Source organism: Diceros bicornis, chromosome 18, assembly GCF_020826845.1.
Source record: "Diceros bicornis minor isolate mBicDic1 chromosome 18, mDicBic1.mat.cur, whole genome shotgun sequence".
NCBI lineage: Eukaryota > Metazoa > Chordata > Mammalia > Perissodactyla > Rhinocerotidae > Diceros > Diceros bicornis.
This window is the reverse complement of record NC_080757.1, coordinates 10,274,008-10,289,596: the sequence shown is the minus strand read 5'-3', so window position 1 is coordinate 10,289,596 and position 15,589 is coordinate 10,274,008. Positions and strand designations below refer to the sequence as shown.

Below are 15,589 nucleotides of genomic sequence, written 5' to 3'. Positions count from 1 at the left end.
AAGAGCCCGGATAGCTCAGTCGGTAGAGCATCAGACTTTTAATCTGAGGGTCCAGGGTTCAAGTCCCTGTTCGGGCGTTTCGTTTGCTTTTCCACCTCTACACGACTATTTGTAATTATCTGTATTCCTTCGGACAAAACAAAGGAAAAGAGTAAAAACTGTTACTTGGTTTTAAAAGGAAGTGGTGTTAAGTTCGTCATGGTTTTAGCTTTCAGAAGGTAGAACGAATGACAGTGGAAGGAAAGTAGACGTTTTAAAGCAGTAAGTAATGCCAGCCATGCATGGAATTTAAATTTTCTAGTAGCCGTATTAAAAAGAGTAAAAAGAAACAGGCGAAATTAATTTTAGTAACATATTTTATTTAACCCAATATATCCGAAATCTTATCATTTTAATATGTAATCAATATTTTTAAATTATTAATGATATTTTTCACAATTTTTTATCGAACTAAGTCTTCTACGAACGGTGTGTATTTGATACTTACAGAACATCTCAATTCATGTCTTAGGTGCTGAATAGCGGTGTCCACCTTATCTGACAGTTTTTGTTTGGTTTTGTCCCTGAATGGCAGAGGGAAGACTCGCGTAACAGTAAGTTTAGTAATATCTCTACTCGAAAAGAAGTCCTAGAGCAGGTGGGTTCCATGGTGTAATGGTTAGCACTCTGGACTCTGAATCCAGCGATCCGAGTTCAAATCTCGGTGGAACCTCGTGTTTTGTTTTCACTCAGAATCATTTACTATTAGTTTCATATATGAGATTCTCTTATGATCCGAGAGGATCTGGAAAGAAAAACTAAATTGCTGTTCCTTGAGCTTTTCAGACTGGGTCACTGGAGCTTCTAGCACACTGTCAGGAGAACACAGAGTAAGTCACTTAAATATATACCAAGTTGCGCTAATTTTGAGAGATAAGAATGTTATTTGAGGACGTGTTACAGTGGAGATCAGTTAAGAAGTGAAGGTTATTTTGGCAGTTTCCATGAGGTCTTGGTTCGGGGCTGTAATGCATACCTAGGCTCTGTCTCGAAACAGGACAAGGAAGACGGTGGTGAGCCCGCTACCAGGAGTCCTAATAAAATTAACGAATATTCCAGAAGGGGCTTTATGAATTACAGCACGCGTAGACCACGAGGAAAAACTCTGGGTTGGCAGCGGTGGGATTCGAACCCACGCCTCCGAAGAGACTGGAGCCTAAATCCAGCGCCTTAGACCGCTCGGCCACGCTACCTGCGCGGAAAACTCGCATCCCCATAGTCCTCCTAAGAGACTAGAAGGGAGAAGTCAGCTACCGATGGTCTTGCTACATTTGCTGGTCTTCCTTGGGAACCATCGAGACTCCGGACCGCGAAGCAGCGGATGGCAAAGCCGATAGACCAGAGGAAACAGAGACACACAGAAATTTACAAGAAAACAAGTTTATTTTGATGAGTGGGGCCACATGGGAGTGAGGTGCGCCCGGGCTGGAAACATCCCCCAAGCAGGCTGCCAGAGCTCTACTCGCTGGCTCGCTCATATTGCATTGCTCTCTCTCCGTTTCTTCCACCCATGCACGCCCACACTCCCACCTGGCTCACGTGCTTTGCGCAGGCTACTTCTCCCTGACGGGCCTCTGATGCCGGAACCACGCGCTCCCGGCACGCCCCACCCAAATCCCTTACCCCTTCCCCTCCCCCCTCCCCTTTCCCATGCTAGTACCCGTAAGCTGTCAGACGGTGCCGCCCGCCAGGTGGCTCTGTGGCGCAATGGATAGCGCATTGGACTTCTAGTGACGAAAGAGCGATTCAAAGGTTGTGGGTTCGAATCCCACCAGAGTCGATTTTATTTCCATTTTTTTTTTTCTCTCCTTTTTGTCTGTATTCTGCTTTTACTTAAAGGGTCCCATCCCTTCTTCCCTTACCCTATCTCAGTGTTTCCACCTGGTTTCAGTTCCAACCTGTCTCCTCTCTGCTCTCTTCTTTACTTACCTGTCTGCCCCGGGCCTTGGGCCATGGAGAGCAGGACTGAGGGGCGGGAGACAGAGGGGAGAGAAAATGGGCGTGGACGCCGAGATAAAGGCAGGCCCCTGGCTCGGGGACACAAGGGGATTTAATAACCACTTTATTCCATGCACTAGGGACGCGGGAAGGAACTGGGGCTGGGCTGCGGGCAGAGAGGGTACAATCCTAGACGCAAAGGGGGTAGGGAAAAGGGACAGGAACCAGGGAAATATATATTTATATAGATACTCTAATATAGACCACATCTCACCCGCGCGCTGCGCCCGCGCGCCCCGCCGCCCCCCCCCAACACCTCCTCGCCCGGACGCCCGGGTCCCTCTGCTGCCCTCGGGCTGGAGTCTCTACCCCACCCCCAGCCCCCACCCCCTAAAGCTCAGGGCCAAGGTCTCCAGAAAGCGGGTGGCGGGGGCGGCGGGGCCTTGGGCACCCCGTCTTGTCTGTGAGGCGGCGGTGGCGGCGGCAGCAGTCCGGTGAGGGGCGCCGGCGCGCCGGAATCCCTGGCGCGGGGGGAGCAGGGGGACGGGGACCATGCGCAGCGCGGGCTAGGGGGGCCCTGGTGCACTGGGGGGCACTGGTGCAGCGCGGGGCCAGGCGCCGGGGCGGCGGGGTCCAGCGGTGGGCGCGGCGCTTGGGGCCTCGGATCTACCGGTTCCGGCCGGGGCGGCTTGGGGCGCAGGTAGCCATGCAGCGCGGAGAAGAGCTGGGCGCGGGCGGCCGGGCTGGCGTCGTGCGCGAAGGCCGCCAGGCGAAGCAGGCACTCGCGGAAGCCGGACAAGTAGCAGCTGGCGAGCGCCTCGGCGTCCTGGGCTGGGGACCGGGGAACCCCTGGAGCCGCGGCGGCGGGTGCAGCCGGCGGGAGCATGGGCGGGCAGGGCAGGGGCCCAACAGGGGTGTGGGAAGGGGCGGGGCGCAGAGATACCGAGGCCGGACAGGCGCACAGACAGAGACAGGAAACCAGATGGACCGACAGAGGGAGAAAATGAGGGAGACACAGAGACAGACACGCGCGGGTGTTATTAACCTCGCCTCAGAGAAGAGCCTGCCAACCCCCAAGCCCACCGTCCACCGCAGGGCCCACCCCATCTACCCCGGCCCGGACCTCGGTGAATCCCTCCTCCCTCCCTCCGCTGCCCCACCCCCGCGCTGTACCCGGGGGCTCCACCCGGCTTCGCTCCCTCAAGTAGCCCACGGCGAATTCCAGTATCTCTGCTTTCTCCAGCTTCGGGTTCCGGAGGTTCTACAGAAGGGAGGGGAGGGAGCAGAGACAGAAAGGGGTGGGGAGAGAGGGGGAAAGTGGCAGGGGGAAGAAGGGAGGGGGGTGCGGGAGCTGGGGGTGCCCCCGGATCGCGTTTGTGCGCTGCCCACAGAGCGCGCGACGGGATGCAGAGTGGAGATGACCAAGAATGGTCCTGGCCCACCCTGAGACGAAACTGTCCAACCCAAGGGGATGAAACCAACCCACAGTGTGAGGAGGGGATTTGAAACAGCAAACCCAGGGAGTGAAATTAACCACCCTGCTGGCTGTTCTGGAGGGTGTAGGGTGACAGAGAATTTACAGACCCAAAGGTTGAGACTGACCTACCCCGGGAGTGAAATTTACAGAGCCGGGTGTGAAACTTACAGACCCGAGGGGTGGCGTTGAAGAATGCGTTCTGAGAGCGAGAGGGGTCTGGGATGGGATTCCAAGGGCGGGACTCGGGTCAGGCTGCCTGGGGGCCAGGGTTGCCAATGCAGCATATGTCCCCACCCCAGTAGGAAGCCCTGGGACGCGAGGACAGGGTGCTTGGAGGACCAGGGCTGGCGGTAGGACTGACCTGGTCCCGGGTCCGCTCCAGCAGCAGCAGCCTCAGCTCTTCCAGGCTGCGGTTGATGCGGTCCCGGCGCCGCTTCTCCACAAGCGGCTTCAGCATCTGCGACCAGCAGGAAAGGGAGAGCGGGCCGACCCGACCGAGACTCAGCGCGGCCGCGCCGGCGTCCGGATCCCGCCGTTGGGATAGTCCCGCCTCCATCCCTTCCCCAAGACCCCGGAGAGCCTAGGGCCGGGCCCATTCGATCCCTCTCCGCTCCCCGCTCCCCATCGCCCCTAAGATCAATTTCTGTAGCTCGCCTCCTGTCTCTCTCGGGTCTTCTGCATTCTCCTCTCTCAGTCTTGTCCTCCCTCCTCCCCTCTCTGTGTCTCTCCTTCTCCTCCTCCTCTTTTCTCTCTATGTCTCCGTCTCGTGCCGTCTTTCTCTGTCTCAGTGGAGAACTTTGGGGGCCCACTATGCGCCCAGACACGTGGGCCGCACAGTGCCGGGCTCAGAGTTGGCGGCCCTGAGTGTAGAAAGGGAGATACCCAGCGCGACCGCGCCTCCTCTTCTCCCTCTAACCCGTCTATGCGGTCACCCTTCTCCACTGGTTCTAAAATCTTCCACCCGGTCTCGGGCTTCTGGAACCAAGGTCCTCCGGGCCTTTCTCTATACGGCTCCATTGGGCCACCCAGGCTCACAGACCGCGTGGAGCAAATGCCTACGCTCTCGGCTTTTTGTTTCCACCCTCCTCCCTTAGCTCTGTGCTCCTCTTGCCTCTTTTACTCAAACTCCGGCCCCCTCCCACGCCCTCCAGGCCGCAAGGTGCCAACTGCCATTACCCAAACCCCAGACCTCTGCCACTGCCCCACATGCAGGTCCTGCTCTGACCCTGTCCCCTTCATGCTTTGCAGCTTCCTCCCCAGCTCCTGGCTCCTTGGGTCTCCCGGGCACCTCTCCCCCTTCCAGCCCTGCGTCTCCATCCTCTTCCCTGACTCACGGTCTCAGGGACGCTGTCCCCTGACTGGACCAGGGACCTCTGCTCCCACTCCTCCCGCCTCTCACCTTGGGGCCGTCCCTATTCTCGGCTCGATCCCGGGTGACCATCGCTCCTCGGGACCCTGGTGTAGACCGAGTCCCGGCTCGCCTTGCGCCTTATATCCCGCAGGCTCCGGGGTAGGGGGCGTAGGACCCGGCCCCGCCCCCTTCAGCACCCGGATCCCTCCCGGCGCGGTCTGGGGCACGAGGCTCCCGGAAAGGGGAGGAGTGCAAGGGGGAGGGGAAGGAGTGGAATTGGCCTGGGAGTGTGGGAAATGAGGGGCCAATGCAGCACCGGCTGGTTTAAGGACCATAAAGCTGTATAATGAGTCGGGACCCAGCTGAAGGGAGGAGGTTATTAGGGAGAGAGGAAGTTTGAGTGATTTGGGGACTGATCTCAGGAGTGAAGTTCAGAGTTCCCCCAGAATCGCAGCTTTCTTGGGAGCTCACTGTACCCCCACTAACCCTGAAATAAAAGTTAGCACCTCTCAGCCCCCAGACTGGATCTTAGCCATCTTCCCCCAGAGTTCACCGCCTACTTGGGATAGGGAGGGACCTAAGTGTGCTGGGTGGATCTGTCTAATTCAACTGGGGCTCTGTCGGGAGGTAAGAGGAGCTCTGTTCTCTCTAAGTCGGTCATATTCAATTCCCCCAACATCTGCGCCCTCATCGTGTGCACTGGGCCCTGGTCTAGGCTTGGATCGTTCATACTGAGACACACACTAGAGGCCCAGTTTATCTCTGCAGGATCTAGTGAAAAAGACAACGTGTGATCAAGTAGCTGTTATAGAAGCAAAGTGAAGTAGGTGCTCCAGATAACTGGACTGCGGCGGGGGAGCCTCAAGGAAGAGGAAGCAAAGCTTTGAAGCACGAGTAGAAGGTGGAGAGATCTTTTCACTTAGAAGTATTTGATTCAAAACTAGTTATAGGAGATTCAGGTGTATGGCGGCCAGAACACCTGACACAAGAGTGCTGGCGTTTCTTGCTCCTGGGGACCCCTCGTGACTGTAGGGGAGCAGGAAGCAGGCAGTTTTCCTAAAGGGACAAGAAAGGGATACAAAAAAGGATCAACACCCACCTCAAACCAAGAGCATGACCCTCTGCAGAGCGATGCGTGAACACTCGGAGACTTCAGGACAAAGTGCCTGAGAAGATAAAATCAGAGATTTAACGGGACAGCAAGAATGCCAGGGGAAAAGATACGGAAAGACAGGGTTGCAGACCCGAGTCGGAAGATAGCTGTGGAGTCAGAGACGGGTGGGGCTCCTCCGAGCCCCACCCCACCCCCACCAAGTGTCCCTCCACATCTTGGTGTTTTTCACGGAGCCTGCCTTGCCAAAGCCCAAGCTCGGAGGGACACAGACCTTGTGGCGGACGCTCCCATTTGGGATCAGGACCCCCGGCATATCCCACCTCCCCCTACCTGGGCCAAATGGGAACGCAGATGTGTGGCCCCAGCAGCCCCCGCCGCCCCCCTCCTTGGGAACCTAGGCTCGGGCTCAGTTTTTCTCACCTGCACGCGAGGCTTGGGGCCCCGAGCTGTTCGCACCCAGGTGTGGGGCCGCCCCTGGCCATATGGGGCGACTTTATGGCCGGGTCGCCGGATCCGGGCGGGAGGAAGGATGACCCAGCGCTCCACCCACGTCAACTACTCGCGGGCCACTTCTTCGCTGAGCCCCTGACCTACACCGTCTGCCTGACAACGGCCGTCTCAACGTCTCACAAGCTCGAGTAGGGCTACTGGAGGGCTTCTGTTGTCTGCATTGGTGGTTCAGTGGTAGAATTCTCGCCTGCCACGCGGGAGGCCCGGGTTCGATTCCCGGCCAATGCACTTCCTGTTTTCGGGGTTTTTCTCTTTTGGTTTTTTCCCCTTTCCCCAAAGAAGGGAGAAGTCTGATGCGCCTGAGAAGTCTCTTTGTTTAACATTTCTACCAAATATTAACACTTCACTTTTTTACTCTATCGCAGACTTTGAGGCTCTGGATCGAAACCCTGATTCCGTAGGTCCTCACGCTTCCATCCTCCCGGCCCGGGGGTCCTGCTGCCTCCCACACCCCTCCCTCCGCCCCTCGCCCCGCACCTCCGCAGGCGTGACCCTGAGAAAGGACGCGGCGCTCGGATCCCCGCCCCGGGGGTCCTCTCAGCCCTCCGCGGGGGAGGGGCGAGGTCTTCCCGCCCCACACGCTCCAAGGCCCTTGCTCTTCTTTCCATTTCTCTTCCTAGCTCTCTCTCTTATTTTCTGTTCCCTCTGAAGTCCGCTTTCTTTTTCTAAGTCCCTGGGTCTCGGTCGTTTTTGTCTCGCCGTCTTGCTGTGTCTCTGCGTTCCTCTTGGCGTCTCGATCTCTGTAGCTTTCACGTTCTTTCCCGGTCTCTTAGCAACTTCTGCTCTGGCCTCTCCGGGTCTGTAGTTGTCTCTCTACATCTCTGGCTCTGGGTCTCTCTGGCCTCTCCGTCTGTCTGTGCGTCTGCGTCTCGGTCTCTGTGTGTCTCCGGGTCTCTGGGATCTCTCGTCGTCTCTGCGGGTCTCTGTCGCCTCCCGGCACTCTGCGCTCCCACGCTCCTGCCATCCCTTGGGAAGCTCGCTCACACCTCCGGGTTCCTGCGCCCCCAGCCCCCGCCCGCCCCCTCCCGGCGGCTTTGATCCCGCACGCGTCGGGCCGGCGGGCGGCCACCTGTGAGCGGGGCGGGGCTGCCGGGCTCCGCGCTCGCCGCGCTGGTTTTCCGCTGTCGCGGCGCGTTCGGCCTCCCTCCGCGCCCTCCTCCCGGCGCGCTCGCCCGCTGCTGCCGGGCTTCTGCGGGCCCGGGGCTGTGGTTCGCCGAGCCTGGATCTCGGTCTGTCTGGGTACCTCTCTGGAGCTTGCCCTGGGTCTCCGTCTCGGTCTCCGGTTTCTGGTTTCTCTTTCAGCCTGTTTCATCTGGATTGTGTCAGTGACTGCTTTCTTCTCAACTCTAAGCCGTGACAACGGCTCCCAGAAGGAAAGTGTACAACAGCCTGGGCATCCGTACGCCTGTGCGCGCAGCCGCTGCATTTATTCACTCAGCCGATATTTATGGAGTGCCTCCTGTGTGCCTAGTATTGTTAGGCATGGAGGGTACATTGGGCCTGGGCTCTCCTGAATCTTACATCATAGTGGGAGGCGGGAGCAGAAAATAACTAAGAAAGCAGAAAATAATACCAGTTCAGATTGTTGAGGCGGTTAGGGGCGGAGGACAACTGGACCCAGCAATGACTTGAGGGTGAAGTGCTACATATTTTATGTACTTTACTCTGAGTGGCAGAGACAGCCTCTATGATGAGGCGATATTTGAGGCCAGCACAGCCAGCTATGAGTCCAAGCAAAAGGAACAGCACGTACAAGGGCCCTGAGGCAGGAACAGGCTTTGCTGGTGGGAGCTAGAGAAAGAGGGAGGATGTCCCTGGGTCAAAGAATTTGGAGCTTGGCAGAGATAAGAAGAGAGAGGCAGGCATAGCCCATCACACGTGCCTTAGAGGTTCCGGAAGGAGTTTGGATTTGAGTCTAAGTACAATGGGAAGCCAAAGGAAGGTTTTAATCAGGAAAGTTATATTCACTGACTTATGACTGTAAAGATCACTTTGGCTGCTGTGTAGAGGATGGAAGCAGGGAGATCATTTGGGTTGCTGGAGCAGTCTTCTAGGAACACATGATGGTGGTTCCTACTGAGGTGGCAGCAGTGGAGAGAGAAAGTGAACTTCTAGGTTTTTGGCTTAAGTAACTGGGTGGATGGTGGTGCCCTTTACTGAGATGGGAAACACCGGGGAGGATGGGAAAAGGTTTGGGGAGAGAAATCAAAAAAATTATACTTTAGACAGGTTAGTTGAGATCCCCTTAGATATCCAAGAGGAGGCTACAGGTCAGCCAGGGATATACAAGTTTGGGGTCAGAGCTGGAAGGTAAATATGGGGCAGTCATTGGGAGCTAGGTGGTTTTTAATGCTATGAGAGAGAAGAGTAGAGGCGAACAAGGAGCCCTGGGGCACCCCAACACTTAGAGGTCAAGTCGAGGAGGAAGAATTGTCAAAGGAATATAGTTATCAGAGAGGTAGCAGAAAAGCCAGGGGACTGGAGAGTCCTGGAAAACAAGAAAAGATTGTGTATGAAGTAGGGCGCCATCATCTCTAGCTAAGCTGCTGGGAGGTCAAGTAACAAGAAGAGAACAAAGAAACCGTCTAGTTTAGCATCTTGGGAGTCACGGGTGACCTGGGGGGAGAGTGACTCTGTGCAGCCCACTTGAGGGGTCAAGGTAAGAAGGGGGTGTGAAGGTAGGCAGAAAGTGGCTGTAGACACAACTCTGTCAAGTTTTGCTGTGAATGCAAAGGATAAAAATGGTGACAGCCAGGAGCACAAGAAAGAGATGAGGGTTGCTAGGGCACGGTTGATGCTGAATAACCCAGACCTGGGGGGGGGGGTAGACTCCAGTGCCAGGTGGGGAAATCAGCCTCAGGTGGTAGGGAAGACTCCTCACCCACAGGGAGACGGGGAAGACAGAGGGTGTGGGTCAGCTGGGGTGTGGGAAGGATGAGGCAAGTTCTCTCTGGTTGCTTCCATTTTCTCAAAGAAGAATGAATCAAGTTCATTGGTGGAAGGGAGAGAGCTACAAGTCTTTTGTGGAGAAAGAAGATATGAAATGTTCATTTTGGAGAGTAGGAAAACAAACCTAGGCTAGGAGAATAGGATTTCTAGGGAGGTTGAGAGTCCACTTGAGTGTGGGATCAAAAATTTCAAGTTCGGAGGCCAATTCACAGTGAAGCTAATGAAGTGTATGCTTCAGGACCCCTCCCTTACACAGGCCCTTGGGAGGGCTCTAGGAATGTGTTCACATGGCCATATGCTTCTGTAAAATTGGCAAAATTAAGACATTTTAACTGCAAATCGTAAAGACCACTGTCTCTTTCCCCTCCGGCTTCCCCTCTGTCACCTTTTCCCCCTGGTGTTGGAGTGGCTGTGGGCATCTTGGGAATCTGGTTATGGAGAAGGTGAGGTGGGGAGACATAATATTTATGGTTTTGTGGGATATGTTGAGTGATTCCCAGTCACTTCCACCTACAGTTAAGTTAGCCTAGCCATCCTGGTGTAGGAATGGCTTGCAGGAATACTCCTATCACCTGCGCCCACTCACCAGGCTTTGTGCTGTGAAGGTGCAAAGCCGGAGGGCACATGTGATAGGAATGTGCCCAGTGGCTCTTGTCACTATAAGTACATGGATGGTAGAGGAGAAACAAGATTTGAAATATACTGACGCCAGTAGCTAATCTGTGGCAAGTGTTATAGAGGCGTGCAGTTAATTAATACAAATAAGTTATTTTTCTGGACCTGGTGACATTTGTGACATTTGTCAGCTTTTTCAATTTCTAAGTTGTTGTGATCTCTCTCTTACTTCACTCTAAATATTACTTTTTGTACCTAATTTTGCATTATTTTCTTAAAAAGCCCCCTCCCCCCAAACCTGAGACCAGTTGGCCTGGTTGGGTGATTTTCTCCAGCCATTGCTCCTGTGCAGATGTGGCTGTGAGGGCATCCCCTACTCCCATCCCCAGCATTTCTGAGGGTATGGAATGGGGACTCTGGGTGGATGGCATGCTTCTGTGTCACGGTGGGCCTGTGTGCGTGTCCATTTGTGGTTGTGTCTGTGTGCATGGTACACGTATGGGTGTCTGGGCCTCCAGCCTTTTCCTGGCGGCCCTCTCAACACTGGGCTGCACCTGGGCTTGGGGGAGGGGAGCTCGTGTCCCACACGCGCTGGGCCCCTAGGGAGGCCGGAGGCGGGGAAAGAACTGAGACAGCGCAGCTGGTGGAGTGTCTGAGCTTCCCCTCCCCTGCTGTGACGTCTCCCCAGGCCGGGGTTCCAAGGCTCAGCTCCTCCCTCTTTGTTCTTCAAAGAGAAGTCTAGCTTCCTGGGACCCCCTGGGTCCTGGGTAGGGGGAGTTCCTGGAGGGTGGGGTCCTGGGGAGTTGGGGGTTGGGAAGTAGGAGGACCAGGCCCGTGGGCCGAGGGAAGAATCAGGATAGGAGACCTCTATACAGCCCAAAACAAAGCAGACAATAATCCCTGCCCTGTGGGTCTTACACTTCTTGTGGGGGAAACAATCAAACAACATTATACAAAACTTAGCATTTGTCAGATGGTGATAAGTGCCATGAAGAAAAGTGAAATAGGGGAGTGGAGAGTGGGAACTAATTTAGATGGTATGATCAGGGAAGGAATCCTTGTCAGTGCGGTGGAGTGGATTCCGACTCCTAGCGCCCCTGTAGACAGCAGAGGGGAACCTGGCCTGGTGGATCTGCACCATCCTCTCACCTTCCGGCGCTCTATCAGACAGTGCTCCGCTGCTATTCATAGAGTTTTTATGGCCAATTTTTTCGGAAGTGGGAGGCCAGGTCCTTCTTCCTAAGGACACATTGAGAAGGTGAAATTTAAGAGGTGAGGGCGCAAGCTACACGGGGGGAAGGGCACTCCAGGCAGAGGAACCCAACTGGCTGCAGGAAGGCCTTGAGGGGCAACATGCCCGGCTTGTCAAAGGAACAGAGAGAACAGTAAGGGGCCCTCTTGGGCCTGACTGGCGGGAGGCAGCAGATGCGGGAGTTGTAGGAGGGGAGAGGCAGCAATAAAGGGGAAGGCTGATCGTGTAGGACCGTCAAGGGCATTGCGATGACGTTGTCAGGGCCCACTCATCTCTGAGTGAGATGAGAAGCCATTGGAGAGCTTGTTTCCCCCTAGCTTTTTTGCTTTGTTTTTGGCACTTTTAATTGTTATATAATTTAAAACTTTCAGAAAAGTTACAAGAATACTACAAAGAAATCCCGTATACTCTTTTCCCAGGTCCAATAATTGTTTACATTTGCCCCGTTTGTTTGATCATTTCTCTCCAAATATAATATAAAATATTTGTTTTCTGAACCAGTTGGGGGTAAATTGGAAACATCAGGCCCTTTTGCCCCTAGTTACTTAGTGTGTATTTCCTAAGAACAAGGACATTTATAGCATAATAGTACATAATAGTACAATTATCAATAAAATTAATATAATACTATTATTTAATCCCCTGTCCATATTCAAATTTCCTCAAGTGTTTCAAAGATGTCCTGCATAGCTCTTTGTTCCCAGTCCAGGATCCAATCCTGTCACATTGCATTTAGTTGTCATGTCTCTTCAGTCTCATTCAATCTGGAAGAATCTTTGTTGTTCTTGATCTTCAGAGTTTTGAAGAGTTCAGGACCGTTGTTTTGTAGAATGTCCTTCAGTTTGGTTTGTCAGATGTCTCTCAATGGTTAGATTCAAGTTATTCACGTTATGCATTTTTGGCAAGAACATCACCACAGAATTGATGTTGTGTCCTTCTCAGTGCATAGTGTCAGAAGACACATGTCCCTTTGTCACAGTACTGAGATATTAACTTTGATCTCGTGGTTAAAATGGTGTTTGCCAGGTTTCTCCATTGTCAAGTTATTATTTCCCCTTAGTGATAATTAATATGGAATCTGTGGGAAGATACTTGGAGACTCTTCACTACTTCATCAAAAGTTCACTCACTAGTTTAGTAACCGTTGATGATTTCTAACTCCAGCACTCCTATATTTACAGTTGACAGTTTGCTGTAAAAAGTTTTCCCCTTCTCTCCCATTTACGTATTTATACTGGTACAACTTTGGATTCTTACTTGATTCAATGAATTATAATCTATCACAATCATTATTTATTTTAATGCTCAAATTGTCCCAGATTTAGCCAACGGGAGCCCCTTTGACTGCAGCCCCTAGCTGCTATGTCTTTTTGGTATATACCCAATATTCTTTGAGCACTTCTTTACTTTCTGGTGCAACAAAACATTCCAAGATCATCGTTCCCAACCGCAGCCCTGGAATCAGCTTTTTTCCCCAAGGAGCCCTGGTTCATTTTAGTAGAGAATGGTATTTAGTAACCAAGATCTGGACACTTGGTGTGCTTATCACTACTCGTGTATCGTTTCTTCTAGGCTCTCTCAGTGGACAGAACTAGGAAATAGATGTATATGTATATGTTGTGTGTGTGGATACATTTATTTCTCTATCTATACACATTAAAAACCATGAATTCATGTTGATATCCCACTGGAAGATTTTGAAGAGAAGAACGACAGGAGCTGATTTATTTTTTAAAAGGATCACTTTGCCCAGTGTGTTCAGAGTAGACTGTAAGGGAACAAGGAACGAGAGCAGAAGCAAGGAAATGACTTAGGGGCTATTGTAATAATCTGGGTAAAAGATGAGGGTGGCTTGGACTAGGGTGTAGTGGTGAAGTAGAGACAAGAAGTTAAATTTTTAACGTATTTTAAATAAGAAAGTGCTGACCAATGTGATGTGCAGTGTGTGCGAGAGAGAAAAGAATTAGGGATGATCCTAAGGTTTTTAGTCTGACCAACTGAAGAAATGGAATTTCCATTTACTGAGCTGGAAAGACTACAGAGAAGCAGGTTTGAGGAGACGAGCAGGAGTTGATGTGGACATTTTAAGTTTGTGATTGGCTATGAGATATCCAAGTGGAAATGACAAGTAGGCAAAAGGATAGATGCATCTGTAATTCAGGGAAGAGCTCTGGAGCTGGAGATGAAAATTTTGGATGTATTGATGTGTTATTAGTTGATATTTAAAGCCCTGAGACTGGAGATCACTAAGGGAGTGAGTACAGACAGAGAAGAGGTTGGAAAATTGAGCTTTGGGAACATTCCTACATTTAGAGATCCACAAGATGATGAACCAGCAAAGAAGGCTGTAAATGAACTGCTAATGACATAGAGGGAACATCAGAAGAGTGTGGTGTCCTAGAATGGAGGTGAAGAGAGTGTTTCTAAGAGGGAGAGTAAGCACCTGTGTCAACTGCTGCTAAGCAGTGATCAATGGATTTAGCAAGGTGATGATCATTTGGTAACCTTAATGAGAGCAGCTTTGATAAACCGGGGGAGCGCACCTGATTAGAGAGGGTTCACAGGAGAAAGGGAAGATGGAATTGGAGACAGGAGGTTGTCTTGCAGAACACGGCAACAGAGGAAATGGAATGGTAGTTGGAGGGGCTGTGTGGGATCAAGACAGCTTTTGTTGTCTTGCTTGTTCTAAGTTGGAATACATTTCAGTATGTTTGTATGCTGGTGGGAATAATCCAGTTAGAGAGGAAATTCTGATGGTATAGGAATGAGAGCAATGTTCTTGAGCCCTTGTGGGCCAGAGGGAATGGGAAATCTGGTAAGTGTAGGGGTTGGCCTTAGGTGGAAAGGTTCATCTACAGTAATGAAGGAAAGGAAGAGTATGGGCCACAGATGGGAAAATCTCTTCGGAATGCCTTATTTTCTCAGTGAAACAGGAAGTGAAGTTGAGGGAGGATGAAGGGATTCGTGGTTTGATGTGAAAGGAAAAGGAATGAAACAGTCTTATAGGAGAGCTACATGGTGAGTGGATTAGAGAAATGTAATACGATTGTCGAACAGCACTGAGGAACCGAGTTTGGTGGAGTTGGGAATTCAAATTGGCAGTTAAAAGGCAGGATACAACTTTCGGAGGCGGTGTGGGCAGAAGTCTGAGGCCCGCAAGAGGGCGCCCGCGGACTGGACCCGGGTGGCTGAGTCCCTGAGAGTCTCAGAATAAATGGCAAGATCTTCTCCAAGGAAAGAAAGCGCTAGAAAAACAAATTGCTTCCTCCTCCGCAGGCCGTAATATCCACTCCCAAAAGTACAGACGCTGTGAGCAGGATTCGAACCTGCGCGGGGAGACCCCATTGGATTTCGAGTCCAACGCCTTAACCACTCGGCCATCACAGCCGCGTGCGGGCCCGGGCCTGCGCAACTATAGCTGCCTATCAACGGGCCCGCCTCGCGCCGGCCCCACCCTGCTGTCTCGAGATGTCTGTGCGCGTGCGCCTCGGCTCGGCGGTGGTAGCTGCGGCTTTCCTGCCTCAGCCAGCAGCTGCCCTGTGGGAACGGCGACTTTCCTGTTCTCCCTCGCCTCCCCAAGCCACAGTAGGACCCCAACAAAATGAACCCAAATCCGAGTCCAGCGCCCCGTAACCCTGAAGGCAGACAAAGGGACGCCCGCTTCAGCCTCTAGATGCACACTTAAAGTGCACGGAAACGGAAGCCCAAAGAGGGGTTTGGCTTGGTAAGAAGAAGAATCTTTCAGAAGGTGAGGCAGAAAGGCCCTTTCGGGAAGGTAGAAATGCCTTCTCTTTGCAGCAATAATATACTACGGCTCATTCGCCAAGGCACCGCTGGGATTCGAACCCAGGATCTCCTGTTTACTAGACAGGCGCTTTAACCAGCTAAGCCACGGCGCCGGCGGAAGGGGCCTTGCCTCTAGAGGTAGATCAGCTGTTAGTGGGCTCCAGTGAGAACTAACTACGGGACAGTGGCTGGCGCGGGTCTTCAGTAACTCATCCCTTTCAAGGTTCCCCTTCCCTTCTCGGGTTAGGAGCCCGAGGATTAACGCTCTGCCCCTCCCTTCTCCCACACCTTTGGGGGCCAATTCGACCATGAACGAGTGCATGACTCCCTATCCCTTAGCCACCTAGACTGACCTGCTGAAGGGCCCTCTCCTGCGTGGTGACAAAGAAGCTCAACACCCTGAACTCCTTCAGAGCACCACTGGGTTAAGTGGGCTTCCCCGCTCCCTCAGGCGCCCGTGGCCCACGCTGGAGCTTGCCCTTAACCGCAAGTTGCTTCTCATCTCTCCTTCCCAGGACAAATCCAGCTGAGGTAATGTTAGAGGAGAGAGTAAGGTTT

The 15,589-nt window shown here is 52.8% G+C and overlaps 1 protein-coding gene and 7 non-coding genes across 9 annotated transcripts; 4 read left to right on the top strand and 4 right to left on the bottom strand.

The window, feature by feature from the left end:
- Positions 1–4: 4 nt before the first annotated feature.
- On the top strand, positions 5–77 carry TRNAK-UUU (transfer RNA lysine (anticodon UUU)). The gene has a single exon. It is a non-coding gene; the product is annotated as a tRNA-Lys (tRNA).
- A 563-nt stretch (positions 78–640) lies between these two features.
- TRNAQ-CUG (transfer RNA glutamine (anticodon CUG)) lies at positions 641–712 on the top strand. The gene has a single exon. It is a non-coding gene; the product is annotated as a tRNA-Gln (tRNA).
- Positions 713–1,150: 438 nt separating this feature from the next.
- On the bottom strand, positions 1,151–1,232 carry TRNAL-UAG (transfer RNA leucine (anticodon UAG)). The gene has a single exon. It is a non-coding gene; the product is annotated as a tRNA-Leu (tRNA).
- A 500-nt stretch (positions 1,233–1,732) lies between these two features.
- TRNAR-UCU (transfer RNA arginine (anticodon UCU)) lies at positions 1,733–1,819 on the top strand. Its single transcript is given in 2 exon segments — positions 1,733–1,769; positions 1,784–1,819. It is a non-coding gene; the product is annotated as a tRNA-Arg (tRNA).
- Positions 1,820–2,374: 555 nt separating this feature from the next.
- HES7 (hes family bHLH transcription factor 7) lies at positions 2,375–4,895 on the bottom strand. Of its 2 annotated transcripts, none has more exons than XM_058559270.1 (4): positions 4,854–4,895; positions 3,816–3,911; positions 3,151–3,238; positions 2,375–2,826 (listed from the first exon to the last, which is right to left on the bottom strand). In XM_058559270.1, exons 1-4 carry the CDS (start codon positions 4,893–4,895, stop codon positions 2,375–2,377), a joined length of 678 nt encoding a protein of 225 aa, XP_058415253.1. The 2 variants fall into 2 exon arrangements, with proteins under 2 accessions (XP_058415253.1, XP_058415254.1); XM_058559271.1 differs by having other exon boundaries at positions 2,375–2,847; positions 3,157–3,238.
- A 1,691-nt stretch (positions 4,896–6,586) lies between these two features.
- Positions 6,587–6,657, top strand: TRNAG-GCC (transfer RNA glycine (anticodon GCC)). The gene has a single exon. It is a non-coding gene; the product is annotated as a tRNA-Gly (tRNA).
- Positions 6,658–14,550: 7,893 nt separating this feature from the next.
- On the bottom strand, positions 14,551–14,632 carry TRNAS-CGA (transfer RNA serine (anticodon CGA)). The gene has a single exon. It is a non-coding gene; the product is annotated as a tRNA-Ser (tRNA).
- Positions 14,633–15,070: 438 nt separating this feature from the next.
- On the bottom strand, positions 15,071–15,144 carry TRNAT-AGU (transfer RNA threonine (anticodon AGU)). The gene has a single exon. It is a non-coding gene; the product is annotated as a tRNA-Thr (tRNA).
- Between the last annotated feature and the right edge of the window lie 445 nt (positions 15,145–15,589).

Coding starts and splice junctions, on each gene's coding strand:
- HES7 (XM_058559271.1), bottom strand. CDS start 4,895: ATGGTCACCCGGGATCGAGCCGAGAATAGGGACGGCCCCAAG. Junction 3,912..4,853: donor AGAATAGGGACGGCCCCAAG/GTGAGAGGCGGG, acceptor TGCTGGTCGCAG/ATGCTGAAGCCGCTTGTGGA. Junction 2,848..3,156: donor GGAGCGAAGCCGGGTGGAGC/CCCCGGGTACAG, acceptor TCCCGCCGGCTG/CACCCGCCGCCGCGGCTCCA.